Genomic DNA, 21,963 nt, shown 5'->3' on the forward strand with positions numbered 1-21,963 from the left:
TTGAACATTACAGAAGGACATGCTCCAAATATCCTGCTCTATAAAAACACTGGAAATTCTCGAGATTACTTGATCAAAGCCTGTCCTGAGAGTAGACACTCTGTCTGGACAAACATGGAGATCTGCATTGTTTTTGTGAGTGTAGCAGGACAACAGTGAGGGTGCAATGGGGGTTGGAAAGTGCACAAACATTTTCAGTTGCACCGTCTTGTACCCTAAAGCCCCACTTGCTCTTTTGTATGTTTGAAGAACTGCATATGTGTCATTTTACTGGTCAACCTGCCGTCTGCTAATATGGGATGCGATTTACTGGCACAAGAGTGGCCGCATCAACAACATCAAAAACATCAGTTATTGTAATAGCCAGTTTATAACGCAGTGGGTTGCAGGAGTGTCCTCAGGGTGGAGTTAAAATGAGATGGCGCCACATCAGGGTAGCTGCCGCTGTTTTTACTTTACACGTTTGTCTTAAAATATTCATAATAGACGTGTAACACAAGTGACGGTTCATGTGGTTGAACAAATGGCAAGTGTTTTTTTTTTCAATTAAAATATCCTCAAACACATCACTTCGTGACAATGTATAATAAACGACGGAAAAGGTGAATGCATAAGTAATGGTCACAGACTTCTTTCTCGATATATCGTTTGTTGTTGACACATGTGAATGTTTATTGTGTATAATTGTACATTTTATGTGTGCCAAGCTGGCCTCATACGCCCCCCATTTCCACTCTGGAGTCAAACGTCACGAATCTGTCAGTGGGTTGCCGCTTGAGAAGTTTGTCCGACAGTCCGCGAAGGTAGCAGCCTTCCTCCGAGCTTGGCAGTTTCACCCTCCGATCAGCGCCATTGTGTGACTGAGACTCCAGCAGCGCTGACGCTTTGTGTTTCCCCTTGTCGAGTGGATTATTTAAACGTCCCTATGTTTCTCTTCATAACTCCAGTGGACCTGAATCTGGTAAGTCACTTAAAATAATTAATTAATTCATAAATTGATCTCGAACATACGCGCCAAGGTAACTAACTGTACAGAGATCACCGCCGGGTTAACATAGTACATAATTTGTCCCGAATTTCTGACACGAGAATGCGGTCGTGTTTGTGAGCGCTGTGATCGATGGGACGTTAGAGAAAACAAACCTTTTGTATTAAAGGTCTTAAGAGAAGACCCAAGCTATACTTAAACTGTCCTTAAATGGTCTTTAACAGCCAAGACAGCCGAGGGAGCCTCTGCTGCTTTACAGTTAGTTTATCACTATCAAGGAAAGTGGATCATAACTTTTCCAGTTAACGTACAGTTTGCGTTTTTGCTCCTGTGCTATGTTAACCATCACATTTACAAGACACAATTTTAATGCTCATTTTAGTATTGTTGGCCACTGCCTTAGCGTGTAGTGTTTGAGCCCGATTCAGTGGGACTGTCTTCGTTTTTGGGGTGGGTGGTGGGTGGTAGTGTTTTGTAACATGCACCACAACACAGGCAGCCTGTTAGAATGACTGCAGTTCCTCTTCAGACTCACTGGCTGATTCTCAAGCGTCATATAGGTCGTGTCAGATGTGTTAGGTCGGTCTGGAACTGAAGAGGTCTGGAGGCATCTTAAAGAATTCGAAGTTGCTCGAGGAAAATCGTTGGAGTACATGTATTCAATCAGCTCACCTTCCTTAAGAAAGTGCATGGCATGGGACAGCCTTACTTGCATGTTATATTTATGCGCAAAAATATTTTCCTGTTTTGGTAAGATCAGTGACAAGTTTCATTTCATACCATGCAGTTCAACTGTGAAGAACAAAGATTGAATCTTGTTGGTTGACACTTCAATACTTTTCTACTTTCATTTCTTTCATAACTTTGCTGCTGTGAAATGTAAATGTCTCCACTGCGAGACTAATAAAGGCAAATCCAATCCAATCCAATCCAATAGTTTAATCGTTTATGGAGGGGCAAAAATTGCTTCTTTCTGTAAATAATTTTTGGGGCCGGGAGCAACCAACATTCCCTCATTTGCTGATGGTGTCATACTCCTCTAAAACAAATTTTGGAAAATTGTAAACGTTAAGCAAAACTAGAATGCATCCCCGAAAACTTCTTTCATTACTTTTGGAAGAAACATGTGGACAAGTCGTTGTTGTGGACCACTTGCCAAACTTCTGTGCAGCCAATGTGGAGTCAGTCCCACTCGGTGACGGTGTGCTTGTGGGCGTGGATGAATGTCTGTCCCTATACTATGTGACTGACTGGCAACCAGTTCAGGGGATAGTCGCCTTCTGCCGACAGTCAGCTGGGATAAGCTCCAGGAAGTTCCCACCACTCTGTTCAAGATACACAGTGTTGAAATGGATGGATCTACACAACTAACATTTTAGTTTCCAACATCAAAGTTTTGATGCAGTTATTCCCAACATAGCACATTAGTGATTTGCACATTAGTGTTCCACTAGGGATCATTAAGATCATCATGTGTGATGTGGGAAATTCTCCAGAAATGCTTAATTTGGTTTTAAATGTGTATTCATTAGTTATGAATGAATTCATTCATCTATGTATGTCAGCAACATATCATGACATGCAGAGAAATAAAACGTACATCCAATATATGTCACAAGACAAAATGAATGTGTGTCTTTTGCCACTCATATAACAGAATAAGTCCTGCATTCATGTGAGTATATCAACTCGTTGGACTGTAAAACAGGCACAGTCGTCAAAGTAAATGCATAAATGTATGAGTAAATTGGAGCGAGATTGGATTGGATTTGCCTTTATTAGTTTTTCAGTGGAGAAATGTACATTTCACAGCAGCAAAGAGATGAACATTATTTCAGCAAGGATCATTTTTGGCACGTTTTTGTGCAGTCCAGTTTTTCTTCATGTGAAAGGCGGGTCGTGGCTGAATAAAGGCTAGGACACACTTGTTTACAGTCTGGCAATAAGGAAGTTGTAGGATCCGTCCGTTGTTGGTAGCTACAAGACATGTATTTTAAACTGGGACATCTGGTAGTTAGCTATATATCATGTCTGCAAAAATAAGGTACTGCTGTAGTAAGGCAAGGAGGGTACAGTGCTCCTGCTGGCGAGAACACTTAAGTTGTAATGCTTTCGTATCAATTGCAGGGGACATAAATTGGATTTAAAACGTGAATATATTGCAGGCACACGACATCATTAAAGAAGGGATGGCATAGTTGTGAGAGTCATTCTGTAATGAAGAGGAAATTAAACTGCTCTAATGAGACAGGTGTGTTGTAGGTATACTGCAGTAGTAAAACAGGTGTACTGACATGTTAAAACATGTATACTTGAATAGTATGCTCGGTCGACGGCAGTAGTGAGACTGCCATTGAAAGACAGATTGAGGTTGTAGATTTCAGTCGTTTCTGGGGCTGTCCCTGGAAGTGTCAAGATGCGTTTTCTCCCACCAGAGGCTAGCAAGGAAGAGAGGAGTGCTCCAGAGCATGCAGACACGTCTGATGACCTAAATCTACCCCCTTCTTTTCTCTTTATATAAATAATGATAATAATTTAAGGAAGTAAACACTTCATTGGCTATTATTGCAAATGGAGGTCACTTCAGAAATGCTTTTCATTGTTCAGCGTTAACATACAGTACTCATGATGCGCCATGCATGCTCTGCTTTAATCAAACACCAAAGCACTTGCGGTAATCATTTTAAAGTTTTTCTTTTGAAAAGGGGGCAATCGCAAAGTGAAGTAAAGTACGACTTTATCGTCAAATGTGCTGTTTGGTGAAATTTTGTTCCCTCTCAACCTGACAACAGACAACAAGAAGAGCCGATCCGGGTGCCCTCGCAGCCAATGGACAGTTAACATAAAATGACATGTTTTCACCAGCGGAACAAATGATGTATAATACAGTAAAGTATCGTTAGATCGATATTCTCGGGAGTCAGAAAAAAAGTCGATATAACCGTACTATCGATATATCCGTCCTGCGCCGAACTGCATTAAGAGGGGGGGGGGGTACGTAAATGGGGGATCTTTGATATGGCATGTAATTTTATCATTGGGTTCATGGATTGCGTATCTAGCATGCTTTTTGTACAGTAGTGAAGTGAAAAATAAACTTATGCATAAAATAAAAACGTCTTTCCACTTTTTTAATGACTATTTCCTTTCAAAAATGCAACCAATGCAAAATCCTCACGTTGTTATATACGCACGAAACCACGAACGCCAGCATGTACAAACATATGAAAAACAGTGATTGTTGCAAGCGATAAAGATATCTGAATACAACAAAATTAAATACATGGATGGAAAACGAAAACTGCAACGTTTACATTACTTACGTTGATTAAGTATTCTGCGGCACGTCGAACTCTTTCGTGATGGAGGATTTGCTACTTGTTGGATTCTCCTCGACAGCCACTATTTCCTTGTACTTCGTTCCGAGATCACAATTCTTACGTTTCCCCATGGTTTAAATTGGTGTTGAACAACAGTACTGTATATAAGCTCTAATACGCCTTTTTTATTGTGCTCGCGTATGACAGTTCAAATCACAGAAGCTGGTAGAAAATGGCGTCTGCTACACTGCGCAAGGCACGGGAGCTGGTCACGTAGTCATCACGGGAGCTGGTCACGTGACCAGATCCCGTGCCTTGCGCAGTGTAGCAGACGCCATTTTCTACCACGTAACCAGTCACGTGACAAAGCCACGTGACCAACGGCGCGACCGATACAGATTTCGATAATGGTGGTACTGTATAGAAACCCCTAAGCAAATATCGATTCACCTTCAGTATCTTTTGTATCGATATAAACATAGCAGAATGGCCGGCGGGATATGAAAAAGTGCACCGTAGTAACCGGATTATCGTAATAACCATGAATCGTACTAAACGGAACTAATTATACATAAAAAGACTAGAAATGTGCACGGGAAATGAAAATAGCATCGTAATAAGCAGTATTATCAATATAACCGATATCGATATAACGAGACTTTACTGTATTTTAACATTTTCTCCAATCCTTATTGCTGTTAAAGGTACATCAAAAGAACAATATAGTGAAATCCATATATCCACCCACATTCTTTACCACCTATCACTATCCAGGTTTTTTATCGTGCTGCAGGCTCCACATCGGTGCCTGTCTCGAAAAGCCAAAGGCTCGATGCACCCTCGACTGGTCAGCAGCCAGTCATATGGACCAATCAACAAACAACCATTCACACAGATTGACAACTAAGGACAGTTGATAGAAATCACACACAAGCACAGTGGATACATCCAGACTCCCCAAAGGAAGGTTGGAAGCCAGATTCAAACCCTCAACCCCAGAACCAAGATGTGAATGTGTTAATTTTTCACCTCCATGCTGCCTTTTATTAAAAATTCCATCCTCCAAAAGTTAAATGACACATTTGTGTTCATTTGAGTTAAAATTAAATACACATTTTTCATTGAAATCAGCATACGGACAAAATAAATACAAATTCGGTCATTGCATAATCGGTTTTAGATTCCCTAACATGGTCATCACAGGCCTGTCCACTGTCTCCACGTGCATATGCTGTGCAGGATATCTAGTAGAAACTGTTGTGCTTTGTAACGAAGCCTGTCATTGTGCAGGACGCTGTAGTTTTGTGAACTTGCGGTGTGATACGCAGCTGACCTCTGTCATGTGAATTATATGACATGAGACAGAAACAAACACGTGCACACCCACGTGCACAACCGAAGAACATACATGTGTCTCAGGTGAGGTTTTTAACACTATCATGCTAACTCTATGTACCTGTTTGGAGAGTGTGTTACGAAATCTTGAATAATTTGGTCACAACAAATAACCAGGATACTTCAAGTTTTTGAGAGCAAAATTGAAGTCACTTGTTTTTGTGCCTTATAATTTTGAGGTAGTTACTGTACTGTAATTCGAAGAACCACAAAACGGTTTTGCAAAGTATTCTCGCTTAAAACTAACACAATTCAAACTGCCATTGACAGCCTGACAAAATCCATCAATGTTGGTTTTTATGACCATTTTAGAGACAAATCTCCCAACAAATGGTGCAGCAGCACATATAGACAGACAATATAAGAATACTCACCGGCATATATATATTTTTCTTTTTTTTCTTTCCCCCAAAACAATCATTTAATCTTAAGAACATTCTTCACCGTCAAGTGTCCACCAGTTCACCAGTGTATCAGGGACATCATGGTGAAATGTTCACATCTGCTACAAGCTAAATGTCGAAAGCAAACATGAAGCTGCAGCATCTATTTACGAAAAAAGACTGTCTCACAGCTTATGTCCCACATAAATCCGCTTCAATTCCAAGCCGCGGCAGTTCCACAAATTTCTTCTCATTGCAGGCTCCTCAAGCCATGCATCCCCCCAGCCGCAGACTGTCCAACACCACCGACCTTTCTACTGAAAAAAGCGGGGCGCTGAAAATGCTGTCCAACGATGACAGTCAAATGGCACAGACATTCCTCCCAATCAAAAACAGTAATATATGTGTAATGTGTGTACAATGTGTAACAAGATGTAATTAGAAATAACTTCAAATTATCTACAGCCTATATCAACAATTCAATACAAATCTTTTTTATATAGTTTTGCCTATATTTGCGCTTGGTTATTTGAAATGGTTATCTATGAAAGAGGAGAAATTTAAAATTCTGTTAGGATTTTTTCGTTGATTTGAGACAATATCGCTGGCAATTCAGTTCACTTAGTTTCTCCTTAATGAGACATCAGTTTGATGTGTAGTCTGCAACGGTCTACCACTTGCAGCTACTTGAGCAGTTAGAATGAAAAAATAATAGCAAGAGGATTCCTGTAGCGATAGTGGAGTCTTTTCACAGTGCATGTTACAATTTCCTTTTGGTATTTATTTGGCAGTATTTTTTTGGCAGAAGACAGTCTTGTCCACCCCCTTGCACAATTCTTGTCATGTCATGTCAACGTCATTGTCAAATATACTACACATGAAACATACAGCACAGTTGAAATTTCTTTCCTCAGGAGAGGAACCCGCATGACCCACCCGCCTCTGCGGGTGGGTAACATAAAATGACAAATAATACAGAAACGACATAGTCTTGCAATCTTAAACACTTTTCGGCCTATACTTTGTTGTTTGAAGTACTTGTACTTATAGATGAGATTACTTTGCCATCAATGCATGCTGTCACGTTCCAAACCAACAGGTGGCGCTGTCGACCCCACCTGCAGCTGCACAGGTGTTAGTCATTTTAATCAGTGGCAGTCAAAAGGACTCCCGCCAGGACCGACCATTCAGTGTCGGGGCATTGTTTGTTTCACCCTGTCAGTTTTGTTTCATTTTGTCATATTTTTACTCATGGTTTGTTTGCTACTTTGTTGTTTGAGATTGTGTTCCTGCTGACTTTATTGAATACAATTTGTCAAAACACCTTGCTGCGCCCTCCTGCGCCCTCCTGCCTGCTTTTTTGGGGTCCACACCACCTCACAAATCGTGACACATACGGGTTTGCCGAAGAGTGTGCATCACTTCCTCTTAATTTGCAGCCAATAAGTGGACCCCTTTATTTTCGTCCAGTTTTGGAGACTGTATTAATTATCGATCTTCAATATCGCACATCTTTGACGAAAAATATCAAGGACGACATCCATCACGCGGCCCGTTAGTCGAGTGGTTAGCACGTTGGCTTCTCAGTACAGAGTTCGTCGGTTCGCGTCCCGCTCCGGCCTCCCTGTTTGCATATTCTGCCCGGGCCTGTGTGGGTTTTCTCCGGGTCCTCCGGTTTCCTCCCACATTCCAAAAAACATGCATGGCAGGCAGATTGAACACTCCAAATTGTCCCTAGGTGTGAGTGTGAGAGTAACTTTGTCTGTGTGCCTTATGATTGGCCCTTGTGCCCGAAGACAGCTGGGATAGGCTCCAGCACCCACCGCGACCCTAATGAGGAATAAGCGGTACGGAAAATGGATGGATGGATATCCATCGCCCACTCCAAAACAACACTGTACTTTATTTTATGTTCAACACATGGGTGGGGTGGGTCTCTTCAGGAGACAATCTCAATTTGCTCATCTTCTGATTTTGTTTGGAATGTGTTTATGGCGACTGCTTTCTTTGTCTTGTTGACACACATACACACACACACACACGACACACACAAACACACGTCCTCGTGTTGAGCAGCATGTCAGAGTGCAAAGCCAGGCAATTTGAGCAAAGTCGTGACCGAATGCACTGCTGAATTTGTTCGACTACACACGTGCTGTGTTATGCTACATTCATCTACCTTAAGTGGTGTCTTGTGTAAGTTAGTCTCTTTACTTTGTGCATCCAGGACCTGAAATAGCACTGTATACACAAGGGGGAGGGGTGGATGTGTACCACAGGCATGGAAACCAGGGTATCCGGTTTCAGGATCATAATATCACTGCAGTCCATCCACTCGCTCTGCGCTACTGCACAACACATTCTAACGCACTCACTGCTGCACTTACAGTATGTATGGGCGCCTTGGAATGACTTTGAGATATCTTTATACATTAAGATCAAAATGTCCACTTTCTCTTGTAAGGATCTATGTTCCATTTCGATCAAACTGACTTTAAAATACAGTAAAGTCTCGTTATATCGATATCGGATATATCGATAGTCCCGGTTATATCGATACTATTTCTATGCACGCACGGAGAAAATTACATGCAAACAGGGTCGGATATATCGATAGTCCCGGTTATATCGATATTTTTTCGGACTCCCTTGAATATCGATATAACGAGACTTTACTGTATTGGCATTGTTTTGATCCAGTTCATAGCCTGCGTTTGGGTTGACATCAGGACACTGGAGGATATTCGTGTGTATAGACAAGGGTTGTCAGGGTTGCAGGTCACATAGTTCTGGTTTTCCCTTAGAGGCCATTATGAAATGATAGATGGCAGTTCGTGGACGAATTGAACGGTGATGGGTTAGCTCTGCCGAAGCGGGGGGTTCGATTCCGGCCCCAGTCTTCTTGCGTGGAGTTTGTGTGTTCTCTGGATGCCTGTATGCATGGCAGGTTAATGAAATGCTCCCTAAATTGTGTGAATTGTTGTTTGTCTGTGTGCCCTGCGATTAGCTGTCAACCCAGCCTACTGATCAAAGACAGCTGGGATAGGCTCCAGGATGCTCGCAAACCCTGTGAGGATAAACACATTAGAAAATGGATGGATAATTAATTAGCAGACACATAATGCATATAGTAGCGAACTTCCCCATTGTGGGACTATTAAAGGCTTTATGATTCTTTCTTGTTCTTATTGTGTTGACATGGGTACTCAAATAAAAAGATTGCTTGAGGCATATTTTCTGCCTGAAATACCTGATTATTTACGTGGACACTTTCGGGAAGATTAAGTCGAGCGAACCGTAACATCAATTTTTCATGCTCTACTATGTCTCGGCGATAATGCAAGATCAATATGAATCGGGTTAGGCACGTAATCAATATCAACAGAAAATGCCTTTGATAAAATATTCCATCCATCCATTTTCAAGACCATTTTATCCTCATTAGGGTTGCGGGGGGTGCTGGAGCCTTTCCCAGCTGTCTTCGGGCACTAGGCGGGGGACACCCTAAATTGGTTGCCAGCCAATCGCAGGGCACACAGTGACAAACAACCAGTCATGCTCACACGAAGCGGGACTCGAACTTGCGACCTCTGCAGTCTGAAGCCGCCGTGCTAACCACTTTCTACCCGCCGCCCTGATGTAATGTTTGATATATACAAAAAAAAGAAGAAAACAAGACGCAAATCCCCAACTATGGTATTGTGTGTGCTCTAGGCAATGTACAGCTCCCTCTAAACATGATGACGAAGCAGTTAAACCAGGGATCGGCAAACTTTTTGGCTCTAGGGCCACATTGATTTTTAAAATTTGACAGGCAGACCGGGTCAGGACAAGATACAGTACATGTAAAAAATGCATATGTTGACAGTCCACACAAAACACCAACAAAGCAAACCCATTAAAGTATTAAGATGCTTTTGTTCATGGGAACTGTGAAACAACTTTGTTACAGTACAGTATATGTCCTGTATGTACGTCCAAGTGTTAACAACATCCATATATGACAACACAAGTGCAACAATATATTTCCCAAACTGCAGCATACAGTACGACCATATACAAAAATATACATATGCAATACAAAATTAGGACTATTTGCGACAAAATGAGATGAGTAAGACACCTGGTGGCTTTTATTTCCACTTACTCACAGTCTCTAACTTTACCATGCCTCGATCAGCACACATGAGAGGATTGCTCAGCTGATGAGCCACAAACTTCTGAAGCCAGCCACGGGGCCCCTTTAAGTCTTCGATGCTCATAGCTAGTGCTAAGGAACTCGCCTCCTCTATTATTTGTGGTCCAGTTTGTGGAAAGTTTTTAATATAGCAGTCAACCCATTCCAGAAAATGTGCATTTACTCGACTGTCTGTCAAGCTGCAAGCAATTCACTCTGAGCAATTCACTCTGAGCATGGAAATGAGCAAGAATCCCTTCCTTGTTTTTAGTAATCTCTAGATTTGAGTCTTATTGACTGCAAGCGTGTCCAGAATGTTTTGTACTTTCATACCTGTCAACGTATACGTTTTCCCCATATTTTATACGTTTTTTAATCATTTAAAATAATGTACCGCATACTACAACTTTTATATGGGAAAAAATGGTGAACCGATCTTACAAAGACCATTTTGGGTCAAATCCAGTTCATCTGAACTGTTAGTAGCCAACGACAATGCGATCACTGCTATTGTTACGGCAAACTATCAAAAGTAATCCTCAATCGTATAAGTTTTTCTCGCGCTGCGTACGGTCTGGTTGATAAAAGCATAACGTGCACATGCATGGTAAGCTGTCTGCATTTCCACTTGTTCTACCATTTAAAAAAACAAGTTCATATAATGTACGGCATACTACAACTTTTCAACGGGAATTATAATCATTTATAAGAGCATATATTAGCCAAGGTTTACAGGTGTGTTCTTTGTTACCCACTTCGTTTAATCAGTTACATATTGGCGCCGTGGAAGTGTCTGGCTTTAAAGCAGCTCCTATATTTTGTTTTTCTACTTATTCTTTTTCCTTTCCTCTGTCGTAACTTTGCTGCTGTGGATTGGGAATTTCTCCAATGTGAGTTGAATAAAGGTTATCTCATCTCATTTCATCACTTTCTCTTCTGCGATCATGACTGTTCCTTTACATTTGGACATTTGGAATCCCTGATCTTCATGTGATACATTAGTAAAACATAGTCTTCTTGATTTGAATATCATGCCCCTGGGCATCCCAAGCACCAAGAACTATAAAACAACAGAACATAGACATTTTAATTGGTTGTCCTTTCCATGAACTGATAGATTTGTAACCTGGCTAATGATCTCTTCCTCTGAAGGAGTTTACCATGTCGTAAATTAGTCCAAGGCCAGATCTCCGACATGAAGATGACAGTTTAACAGGCTGTGTCTGTTCACCTCAGATTGACCTCAGATTTTCTGTGCTTGCATTGTGGGCCTTCTAAGCAGGAAACCTTTAAATATGATAATTTATATTCTGTCTATTCTCTATCAAACAGTAAAACAAACATACACAAAAATAATAATATGAAATACTTAATGTCATGATATACTTTAAAATCATATCACCCAGTCAACCGCTGTCATCTCACAAACACACCACCAACACAAAAAGAAGGCCAACTTCAAAATCAACCTGACCTGACCAAATAATACATGGACATCTATGCCTTGGAATGGTTTTATTTTGACATTGCAACAACATTTTCTCCTGAAATAAGTTTCAATCGGCAATTAGGGTTGCTATAAAAAAATGATTTAATTATGCTGCTACTGTAGTGCCAGCTGCTGGCAACACCTGACACAGTTGCAGTTCCTACTGATCAGTTTTGAACAAACCAGCCTTACTCAATTGTCATCACTGCTGTAGTACTGACGTAACGCCACCTCATCCGCCTAAATCTATGGGGAGAATGTATTTAAAATAGTATGCTCCTATACATAGGTTAAATTTACGTCTAAAACATTGAATATCTAAAAATGCAGACCAGTTGATCATTCATTATTAACTCATTCAATGCCATTCCCGAATGTATTCGGGTTTTGGTTTTTCTTGCTGAGGTGGTAAGAAAACGCTGACTAGACCTCTGGCAATGTTTTTTTTTCGTTCCACAAGGGGGCAGCATTTCCCTTTTTGCAATGTTGGAGCTTTTTACCAGCTTCAGCTGTTGTTAAAGCGCAATATATACCAATATGTATGTATTGTGTCATATTTTGGACAGCTGCCCTCATTTCAAGCTCATATAACTCCAGACCCATATAACTTAAAGGACAACCGACGTCTCCGGACAAGTTGTGTCCATAATTTGTAAAATCGCTTCAAATGACTTCCACTGAGCGTATTTTACAAAGATTCCACCGCATATAGCAATATTTTACGTTTTAAGACTCATGCTGAATATTCCGGAAGTCTTGTTTTTGAGTTGGTGACGAGTCCTCACGTCACGTCACTGAAGGAACGCCCCTGACAGAGAAAGCAGTCTTTTGATTACATCAATGCATTTTGCGGTACTTTGTTTGGGCTGAAAACTTCGTGTTGATCCGTGTTGATGGCGAAATTAGAAGGAAAACACATAAATAACGCGATGGTGAATGCTTGTGTGTTGTGACAAAAATGTTGAGCCCATTTCCACACGGAGCTCTGTCGCCATCTTCTGCCTTTTTTGGGTGTGACATATCCCCCCCTGATGCCTCAAAATGACACGGAATAAATTCTTTAATCGATTGCAAACATATATGCTTTCCTCTTCAGAACTATTTGAATCATATTCATAACTGGATGAGTAACAAGCATGTTCTCCGAATCTGAAGCCATTGTTTTGATTCTCGAGCAAGGCAAGTCTGCAGCGGTGGCTTTTCTGTTTGGAGTTCACATTGTCTACCAATGCGTGTGTGGGTTTTCTAATGGGCAACCTACTCCTGAAATTTCTAAAAAAATATTTCTTAAAATCAAAGATTCTAAAAGGAGTAGATCTTCTGACCCTTTTTCAATACATAAAGTCATGTGACCTCTCCGTTCATTCCTTGACAGACTGAAATAGCTAGAACTTGTTTATGGAGAAAAAAGTTAGGTGTTGAGATGATGAGAAGGTATGGGATGAAATAGAATGAAAAAGCAAAGCAGAAAAGTGTAGAGGTGGGGCAGACGGGAAGGGAAGAGGAGGACACTGAAGTGGAATGTAAGGGGTGGGGCACCTCTGGTATGTCAGCCCTGTACACTGCGTGCATAAGTGGTTGAGCTTGAGTCCAAACACCCCGACATGAGTCAGACAGGCACACATGCGCAGCTGCTTCCACTATCACTCACACACACAGACAAGCTGCTTCCAAACTACAGCCGCTTACTCTTTAATGTTCTTCTGAACAACAAACCTGTTTTGTGCAATTTACATATGTGGGCACAACAAAAATCAGATTAGTTCATTCTCTCTATGCAACACCACTGCAAAGCGCAAACACGCAAAAGAGATTCTGTGATGCGTCAGTCAGCCTTTCAAGAAAATGTTCATGGGATGTTACATTTCTTTATTAATGCCACACTTTCACATTCTTAACTGTCCATCCATCCGTCCGTCCATCCACCCATCCAACTCCACCCAGTGACCCGAACCCATCCTTGCATCCATCTACCCGTCCGTCAAAAAGCCTTGAATTGTCCCACAATGGAGAAAATTGCAATCTACAGCAGAAATATTAAAAGGGGCGGGTGGTGAAAAGATAAAAAAGTATTCTTAAGCATAATAGAAATGTCAGAAGACTGAAATGTATAGAGGTATAAAAAAGTTAAATGTATATAAAAAAAGTGAACTGCTTTCACGTAAGCACTAAAGCACAAAAAAACAAGCAACACACTACCTACAAGTCACTAAACGTATTGTGATGCTGGAAACTAACTGCGTTCGTGTCTTATGTACTTCTATTGGCACCTTATGTTGATGCTTCACCACCTTTTGAAAAACAGCCCGCCCTTGGTTATCGACCATAATCCGTTGCAGAAACTTGTTCGATAAGTGATTTGGTCACAACCGAAACATTTCCCATTATAACCAATGTAATCAATGTCTGCTTTTTTTATCGTGATTGAACAATACAAACACGCCTGCTCACAATGGAACGCTACATGAGGAAAATGCGTTGGTCACAAAGAGACGCGACACAAGCAGTGACGTATAAGGAAGCGGATGGGAGTTCAGTGGTGTAAACAGAGGCATAAAAAAAGCATTTTTGGTCAAAAACTGAATTAGTCGAGAACCAAGACATTTAAAAACCGAGGCTTGACGCACGGTGTTGTTTAAAAAAACGTCTCCATAAAAACCGAGAACTAGCATGACGCTTAGCTTGGCTTATCAGAAAACTTGTTAGGTACATTAGGATCCTGTGCAATTATTTCCCTTGTGACATCATACATGACGATGACTTCAGTAGGTGTTACAAAAGCAAATGGAAAACACAAACACAAAAGCAAAACACAGTCGGAATGAATCCTTTTGTAAATGATTTCGTTCCCGCCCGAAGCGGAGGCTTTGAGCTTATTGAATAAAGCACGCACCCACAACAGTTAATTTGGTGTCACATTAGGGGCATCCCAACCCCAGTATTTGACACTGTTATTGTTGTGGTGTAGAACTCCTAGCATTGTACAAAGAGTAAATATATCTGTGCCCGTCTCTATATCCACTCGAGACAAGCAAACACCCTGAAACGAACATTGCTATTGAATAAGCCTTGAGTCGAAAGTTGTCACTGAGCGAGGCGTTTACATGTACCTCAGTGCTCTCTGGTTCTACCCTGCTACGGATGGCCTTAAAGTCTGAAGAGAGTCTTACATATTCAGTACAGTAGAACATTATTTTTTTGGGTGAACTTGTGTAAATGAATGAAGCCTCAGTTCTGTAAAAAGCACAGTAATTTCTTACGCACGTATGATCACCCCCTTGTTGTTGGCCTAAGCAACACGCACACCAGCATGGTAAGGTGAAATGATTTTTGTCATGTCGCTTCCTGGACACTTGCCATGTGTAATGTTGCTCATTCTGCTCCTACCTTTGGCTCCACCTTCTTTTCCTCCTCCTCTTCCTTCATACCCCTAGGCCAACCCCATCCACCATTTCGTTCTTTGTCATCTCTTTGGGTGAATTCCCAGCTGAATTTGTTTGTCATGGCAACCAACCAGTCATGACGACTGGGCCTGCAGCTCATACTTCTTGTATATGTGTGTGTGCGTGTGTATGTGTATGTGTGTGTTTGCGCATGTGTGTGAGTGCGTGTGTGTGCGTGTGTGTGTGCGTGTGTGCGTGTGTGTGTGTGTGTGTGTGTGTGCGTGTGCGTGTATGCGTGTGTGTATGTATAGCGGCAGGCTCTATGAGCTGTCAACCCGGATTAAAATCAAACATACTACAGTGATGCCTGTTTTCACCCTTTCACTCTTGTTTGTCTCATTTTTTCCTCTGCTCTTCTCCAGTTAGACCTTAAAAGTATTTCAAAAAAAGTATTACCACTGGAATAGTTGCACTTTTTAATATACTAAGGCTCTGTCTTATGTGTGTGGTGCTATATCTTGCACACTGAGCGACTCTGCTGTATTCACGTAGCGGGAGGGTGGAAGGAGTTTTGCTTCAAATGTGGCCTATGGTCTTGTTACTACAACAGGCAATGCTATTACATAACATGTTTTTGTGTGTGTCTGTTGTGTGCACGTGTGTATGTGTGTGTGTGTGTGTGTGTGTGTGTGTGTGCTCCATTCTGTCTGCTCTTTGGTTTAAATGCTTGCTTTAATAAATATACTCTCGTGATGACCCCACTGCTTTAAAACTGCTTCACGAAACACTGCCTTGTCATGTGAATGGAAGTTGTTCTGTGACGACATGGTTAACTGAAAATACCCATACCTCAAATTTTTTCTTCATTGAAATGAATGGAAATGCCGTCAATCCAGCCCAACCCCACCAAAAATCTATCTCTCTGTCAGTCAGTCAGTCAGTCAGTCGGTCAGTCGGTCTGTCTGTCTGTCTGTCTGTCTGTCTGTCTGTCTGTCTGTCTGTCTGTCTGTCTGTCCGGAATTGATTAACATTTGTGGTGCTTTTCTATGTCTTGGGATGAACCCTTGGATTTGGTTGATAGTTGGGCAGCCACTCCTGATCTTTAAATATCCTTTTAAAAGTGCACTTTCCATAATATGCCCTTTCTTTTCTTTGTGTTCCAGATTTATGTTCAGTAAAGGTGCCAAGCGAAAACTGGATGAGGATGAAGAGGTGCTGGAAGGCAAAACGCTGGAGGCGTTAGCGGCAGGAGGTGGTTTCGGCCTGGGTCATGAGGGCCTGTCCAAGGTGTCGTACACCCTTCAGAGGCAGACCATCTTCAACATCTCACTCATGAAGCTGTACAGCCAGCGGCCACTAAACGAGCCCAGCCTGGAGCGTCGCGTCCTCATCAACAACATGTTACGGCGCATCCAGGACGAACTGAAGCAGGAAGGATCCTTGCGGCCTTTGCTTCTGCCGCCCTCGCCGCCACCTGACGATCCAATGGACGAGGGCTTCCGTGAGGCCCCGCCCTCATTCGGTGTCCTGTCAGCAGCTGTGACGGCCCAGGTGGCGCCACCTTCCGCTTTGTTGATGCCAATGATCATTCCTCCACCTTCGCCACACCCGTCTGGTCCCCCAGAACCCCCTGCTTGCCCGCCTACATTGGATGTCTGCCTCACGCCAGCGTCTTTGCTGGAAGACGATGGTGCAGATTCTTCCTTCTGCACGTCATCTCCGCCCACTCCCCCTCTCTCGCCTCCCCCGTTACAAAGTCAGACGTCTGCCACCATCTCTCCGCCTCCTGCCTCTTCCAGTGATGTCAGTGGCATGGTTTTACGTCCTTCTGCAGCCTTAAACAGGATCGCAGAAGCCAATTCAATGACAGTAACTACCTCCCTCACTCCCACCGCACTCACCCATGCCTCCCTCATATCGGCCTTGTCCCCTGCATCCTTGGGGCCGGCAAAAGACTGCAGAACGTCGAAAACCGAAGCAGCTCTCATCTCCTTAGCGGAAGGCTGTTGTGTCGAGCTTCGACCGATGGACGCCGCGCTCGCAGTGACAACTCTTCCCCCACTTGACCTTCACCCTTCTCATCCTCCCCCTTCTACGTCCTCTGGATTCCTCACTGACCTGGCGCTAGACGATGTCCTCTTCGCCGACATTGACACGTCCATGTACGATTTTGATCCCTGCGTCACAGCGGGGGTAGTCAGCGTGTCGGCCGGCGCCAGCCTCACCAAAATGACCCCGGTGGTGACGGCGGACGACCTCCTTAAATCCCTCGGAGCTCCTTACAGTAGCCCCACCCCGCAGGTTTCAGCCAATCAGCCTTTTAAAATTGATTTGACAGAACTTGATCACATCATGGAAGTTTTGGTTGGTTCATGACAAGCAGGCACCCCACACCTTTTACAAACAGACACTGCAATCTTTGCAAGAGACTGAAAAGTATACTTTGACAGATCTGGGATCTTGTTTTTCTGCTCGGTTTTCATTTTGTGGTTTTAAAGTTTGCAATTGAAATTTCAGTGCTACTACTACTACTACAACAACTAATTCTAATAGTACTACTACTACTACTTCAACACTGTGCATGGACTGTCTTCACCTTTCCAAACACAGAAATTAAATTTGTGGGAAGCAAAGATGATAATCGGTTTACATTTTGATGCTGGTGAGGAATTCATTTTCTCTATACTACACTTGTAACAATGCCCTTAGCTCAATAATCCTACAATGGTCCTCACCTGTACAAAAAAGTATGTGACTATGGAGAAACACGCATTCACACAGAATGTGTGTGGCTTTTAGGAAATGAGTGCCTTCAAAAAAAACATGACCACTTTTTCAGTTCTTGTTCATTTTTTCCCATTTCCTCTAAGTTGTTGTTTTTTTCCCATTTTCTAATTTATTAAATTTGCTGTTCACTTAGTGACTAATGTCCTCATGATCAAATAGTAATAATTTTATTGTCTTTTATTACAGATGCCTTCATTTCTCAGAAGGAAAAAGTCTGCCAATCATTAATCATTCTTGGGTCATATTTCTGACAGTCTTCAGGGCGGATGAATTGTTGTTGATCTCAGTTCAAATCTCGGTTTCCAATCTGCTGGTGCAAAGCGGTGTGAGATGCTATTTTCTATTAGCTTTTTTTATGCTGGGCTTTGCAGTAGAATTCTGATCCAATACAGAGTCGATAGACTTTGTTGTGTTTACATTAGAAACTGTTGCGGAATATTGTCCTCCGGTCAGTTGGAGAAGTGTCTAAAGTCCAACTGAAACAGAGACCTGAACAAGAATTGTAAACAAATCAGCTATCACATATCGCAGGCAAAGTGACACTTTGGTGACTCAATTAATTTCTTAAAATTGTATGAAGAAATCCTTTCACCACCTAAGTGTATTTCTAGCAATGCCTTCTTTTGTTTGTTTTTTTGTTGTTGTTGTTTTACAGCCGATTTAGTAAATTGAGTGACATGCAAATTACAGAAAAGCATACAGTATTATGCAAAACCTATTTGCACAAACCATGTGGTTCAGAAAAGAAGCTCATATTTACTAAATCTCAGGGTTTTACTCACTTTGTATTGTGCTGCACTGTTGTGACAGAACTCCCAATTTTCCTTTCAAATTACCTTTCAAGTCTGGTCGGTTGATTTGTTTTGGAGCACATCGTGGAGCGGATTAAAGCGCATTCACACTTGAGTAAATGAAGCGCACAGTTGGAGCAATCACACCTGTTTTTGTTGTAACCAAACCAAGCGGCATCACAAAATTCAAAACTGCCTTAACTCAGACATATATTTTTGGAAATAGGGAGATACCAAGATTTTGGATTGTTGTTTGATTTCATACTTGATGAGTGGTATGGCTCACAAGAGAGCCTCTATGTGGATGCAAGCAATTCAGTTGGCAAAACAGGTTCTCTTTCGAGCTCATATTAGTTTGACTCCCAACATCCACAATACATCAATTTGCCATCATGGTCGTGTCTATCCTTGCGACTCAAGGAACTTTTTGTCTGATTTTTTTCCCCCCGGCAAGCAGCCAAGTCGCTGCCATGTCAGGTCATTTTCCTAAAGAAGAGCAACACTTAGCAATTGGTGAATAATGTAGTCAATTCCCTCCCCCTGTGCAATGTACACCTAATAATAATTTCCTGGGGTATTGCTATAAAACGTATCAATACATCCCGCTTTGATATTTTGATTTATTTTGCATTGCGCTTTAGTGTATCAGCTGAAATAAAGTATGAAAAGAAGCCAACGGAGCTGCCGACATGGACTAATGTGTCCGTGGGGTCGTTCGTAGTGGCTGTTGGGATGCAATATATTCAGTTTACATTGCCAGCCACAAATGAAAGGTGTTCAAGTGACTTTCCCAGTCTGCCTTTGACCCCTCACAATTCCGTCAGCCCCACTTCTCATTTTGTACACAACTGCATCAGGTTTCCCTATATTTTAAGTTTGTTTGTGGTGTTTTTCCACTGTCGATGAAGTTATTTATTTTTTTCCTGCCTTGTGTAAATATATTTATTTTAATTTGAAGTGAACTTTTGGATTGTAAATATGTATCCGATTGTGTTGTCAGAATGTACTCCGCTCCAGATAGCATTGTATCTGAGTGTGGAATTAGCATGGACTTTTGTTTACATGGGTCTTTTTGGTTCCTTTTTATATGTCTTTTATACTCTTCTCTTTCATGTTTTCCAACTCAACTGTTTATGCAGCAATATGCAAAAAACAAACATACAAAAACAAAACAAGAACCCACCTGCAAGATAACAATATTCCAAAGCTTATCATAGATGCCTCAATGCCAAAACTTGTGTGTATATAGGATGAATGACAAATGAGCTCCTGGGACTTCACGGATCAGTTTTCCTTACTGAGCAAGCATGTGACACAGCACTACTTCCTGGGATAGACTGACCGAAGTCAAGGCTGAGTTCCTCCAAAGGCTGTATTTTTCACAGACCTTTGAATTGTGCCTTGTTCTATTCAATGGAACACAAAACTCTCTCTCTCTCTCTCTCTCTCTCTCTCTCTCTCTCTCTCTCTCTCTCTCTCTCTCTCTCTCTCTCTCTCTCTCTCTCTCTCTCTCTCTCTCTCTTTCTAAAAGAAATATATATCTATATATCTGAGATCCAGTGACTGCTGACTATGAATTTAAAAGTCTTACTTTTGTAGTTTTATAAATATGAATACAAACATATACACGCACACACACACACATACACACTCATGCCCACACACATGCACATAATAAACTGTTAAACAACATGACTTGTGGTTTCTTATTAAACTGGAATCAATCTAGCCACTCATGCCTATTGCCTTCCTCAAATGTACACACCTGTCATTTTAATTCATCCATCAATCCATCCGTTTTCTTTCTCGCGTAACCTGCGCAATGAAATTCGGACAACCTTTCAATGGCCCATTCACACAGCTATTGTGTGGCAACTAAAGCAGTGCTACATGCATCGCAGTAAACCAAACCAGTGGCTCCAGCATAATTCCGTGAAAGCATTTCTGATACAGTAAATATGAAATTACTGTACAACTTCGACACTCAGCACTGACATGCCAGCAACGAGGCCTTCTTGTAGTTTAATGACTTCATACTTTTTGATGCCATGTGACATTTCCATTTTCTTTCACTTTCGTCACTGCTAAAAATACATAATGTAAATGGGTCATCCACCTTTTCTACCCGAGGTGTTCAAAATACCTAAATGCTTTTTACTCATCCCCCAACTAATGATGCAGCACCAAGGGCAACTGGGGGATTCAGTATATCGTTCCAAAGGACACTGCGACGTGGTCACAATGGTTGAAGATAAGGCACAACCTTTGCGTTGGGAGATGCCCACTCTTGCATTGAGGCACCGCTACTTTGTCTTGCGGTTGGAGGCACTTACGTTGATGTTGAAATTCAACACTATTTCATTGCTGTTGGACGTTGTGAAAAATACAATAATATATATATATATATATATATATATAATTCTTGACCCCATTAGGTGTTGTATTTTTTACAGGAATTATTCAGTTCAACATGGACATTGAATGTCATACAAAGTTATTTTTGGACCCCAACTGTCACAGTCGTACTCTATTGTTGACATGTGTGTTCACTCGATGACTTTCCACTGACCCTACCGCTGCTTCATTCCGATTCTCTGTCATGACTGCCTGACTCCAGCTTTCAGGTTTCCGGTGGACCATACCTTCATGTTTTCTTTGCCGTCCGGGATCATGAAAATCTGTGGCAGTCCTCCAGTGATACTTGTGGTCCACTTTTGAAGAGAACCTAGGCAAGTTTGTCCGTCGCCGCGGACCTGGGACACGACCACCTTTGTGCCAAGCAATATGCTATCCCTGTCAACTCTCAACGAACTCTTCACCAATAAAACGGGCCACAAGTTGTGGTGCCCCCCCCCCCCCCCCAGGACCTTTTCTCTTGGTTGGATCCATAGACATTAGAACCCAATTTCAACTGTCCGACATTGCTCTCAGTCATTGTGAGTAACAACATATTGACGACACGATTGGGTCTTGCGACACAGCATCACACGCATTTCAGTTTAGTGGGTGACAATGGAGTGGCCCAGTGATTGACTGTTCAGCTTCTCGGCCTTACAGTGCGGAGGTTCAGGGTTTGATTCCAGCTCCAGCTTTCCGATGTGGAGTTTGCACGTTCGCCCCGGTCCTGCCTTGGTTTTCTCTGCGTACTCCGGTTTCCTCCAGCATTCCAAAAATATGCAGGGCAGGTTAATCGAAGACTCTAAATTGTCCTGAGGTGTGAGTGTGAGCACGCGTGGATGGTTGTTTGTAT

The 21,963-nt window shown here is 42.0% G+C and overlaps 1 protein-coding gene across 1 annotated transcript; it reads left to right on the forward strand.

Annotated features, from left to right (window-relative positions):
* The first annotated feature begins 808 nt into the window (after nucleotides 1-808).
* On the forward strand, nucleotides 809-20,219 carry sertad2b (SERTA domain containing 2b). The gene is made up of 2 exons (XM_089012566.1): nucleotides 809-961; nucleotides 16,299-20,219. The coding sequence occupies exon 2, from the start codon at nucleotides 16,303-16,305 to the stop codon at nucleotides 17,509-17,511; it is 1,209 nt and encodes a 402-aa protein (XP_088868692.1). The 5' UTR covers nucleotides 809-961; nucleotides 16,299-16,302; the 3' UTR covers nucleotides 17,512-20,219.
* The last annotated feature ends 1,744 nt before the right edge of the window (nucleotides 20,220-21,963 follow it).

Source organism: Hippocampus bargibanti, linkage group LG13 (assembly GCF_051943395.1).
Source record: "Hippocampus bargibanti isolate YZ-2025 linkage group LG13, ASM5194339v1, whole genome shotgun sequence".
In the NCBI taxonomy this organism is placed as follows: Eukaryota; Metazoa; Chordata; class Actinopteri; order Syngnathiformes; family Syngnathidae; genus Hippocampus; species Hippocampus bargibanti.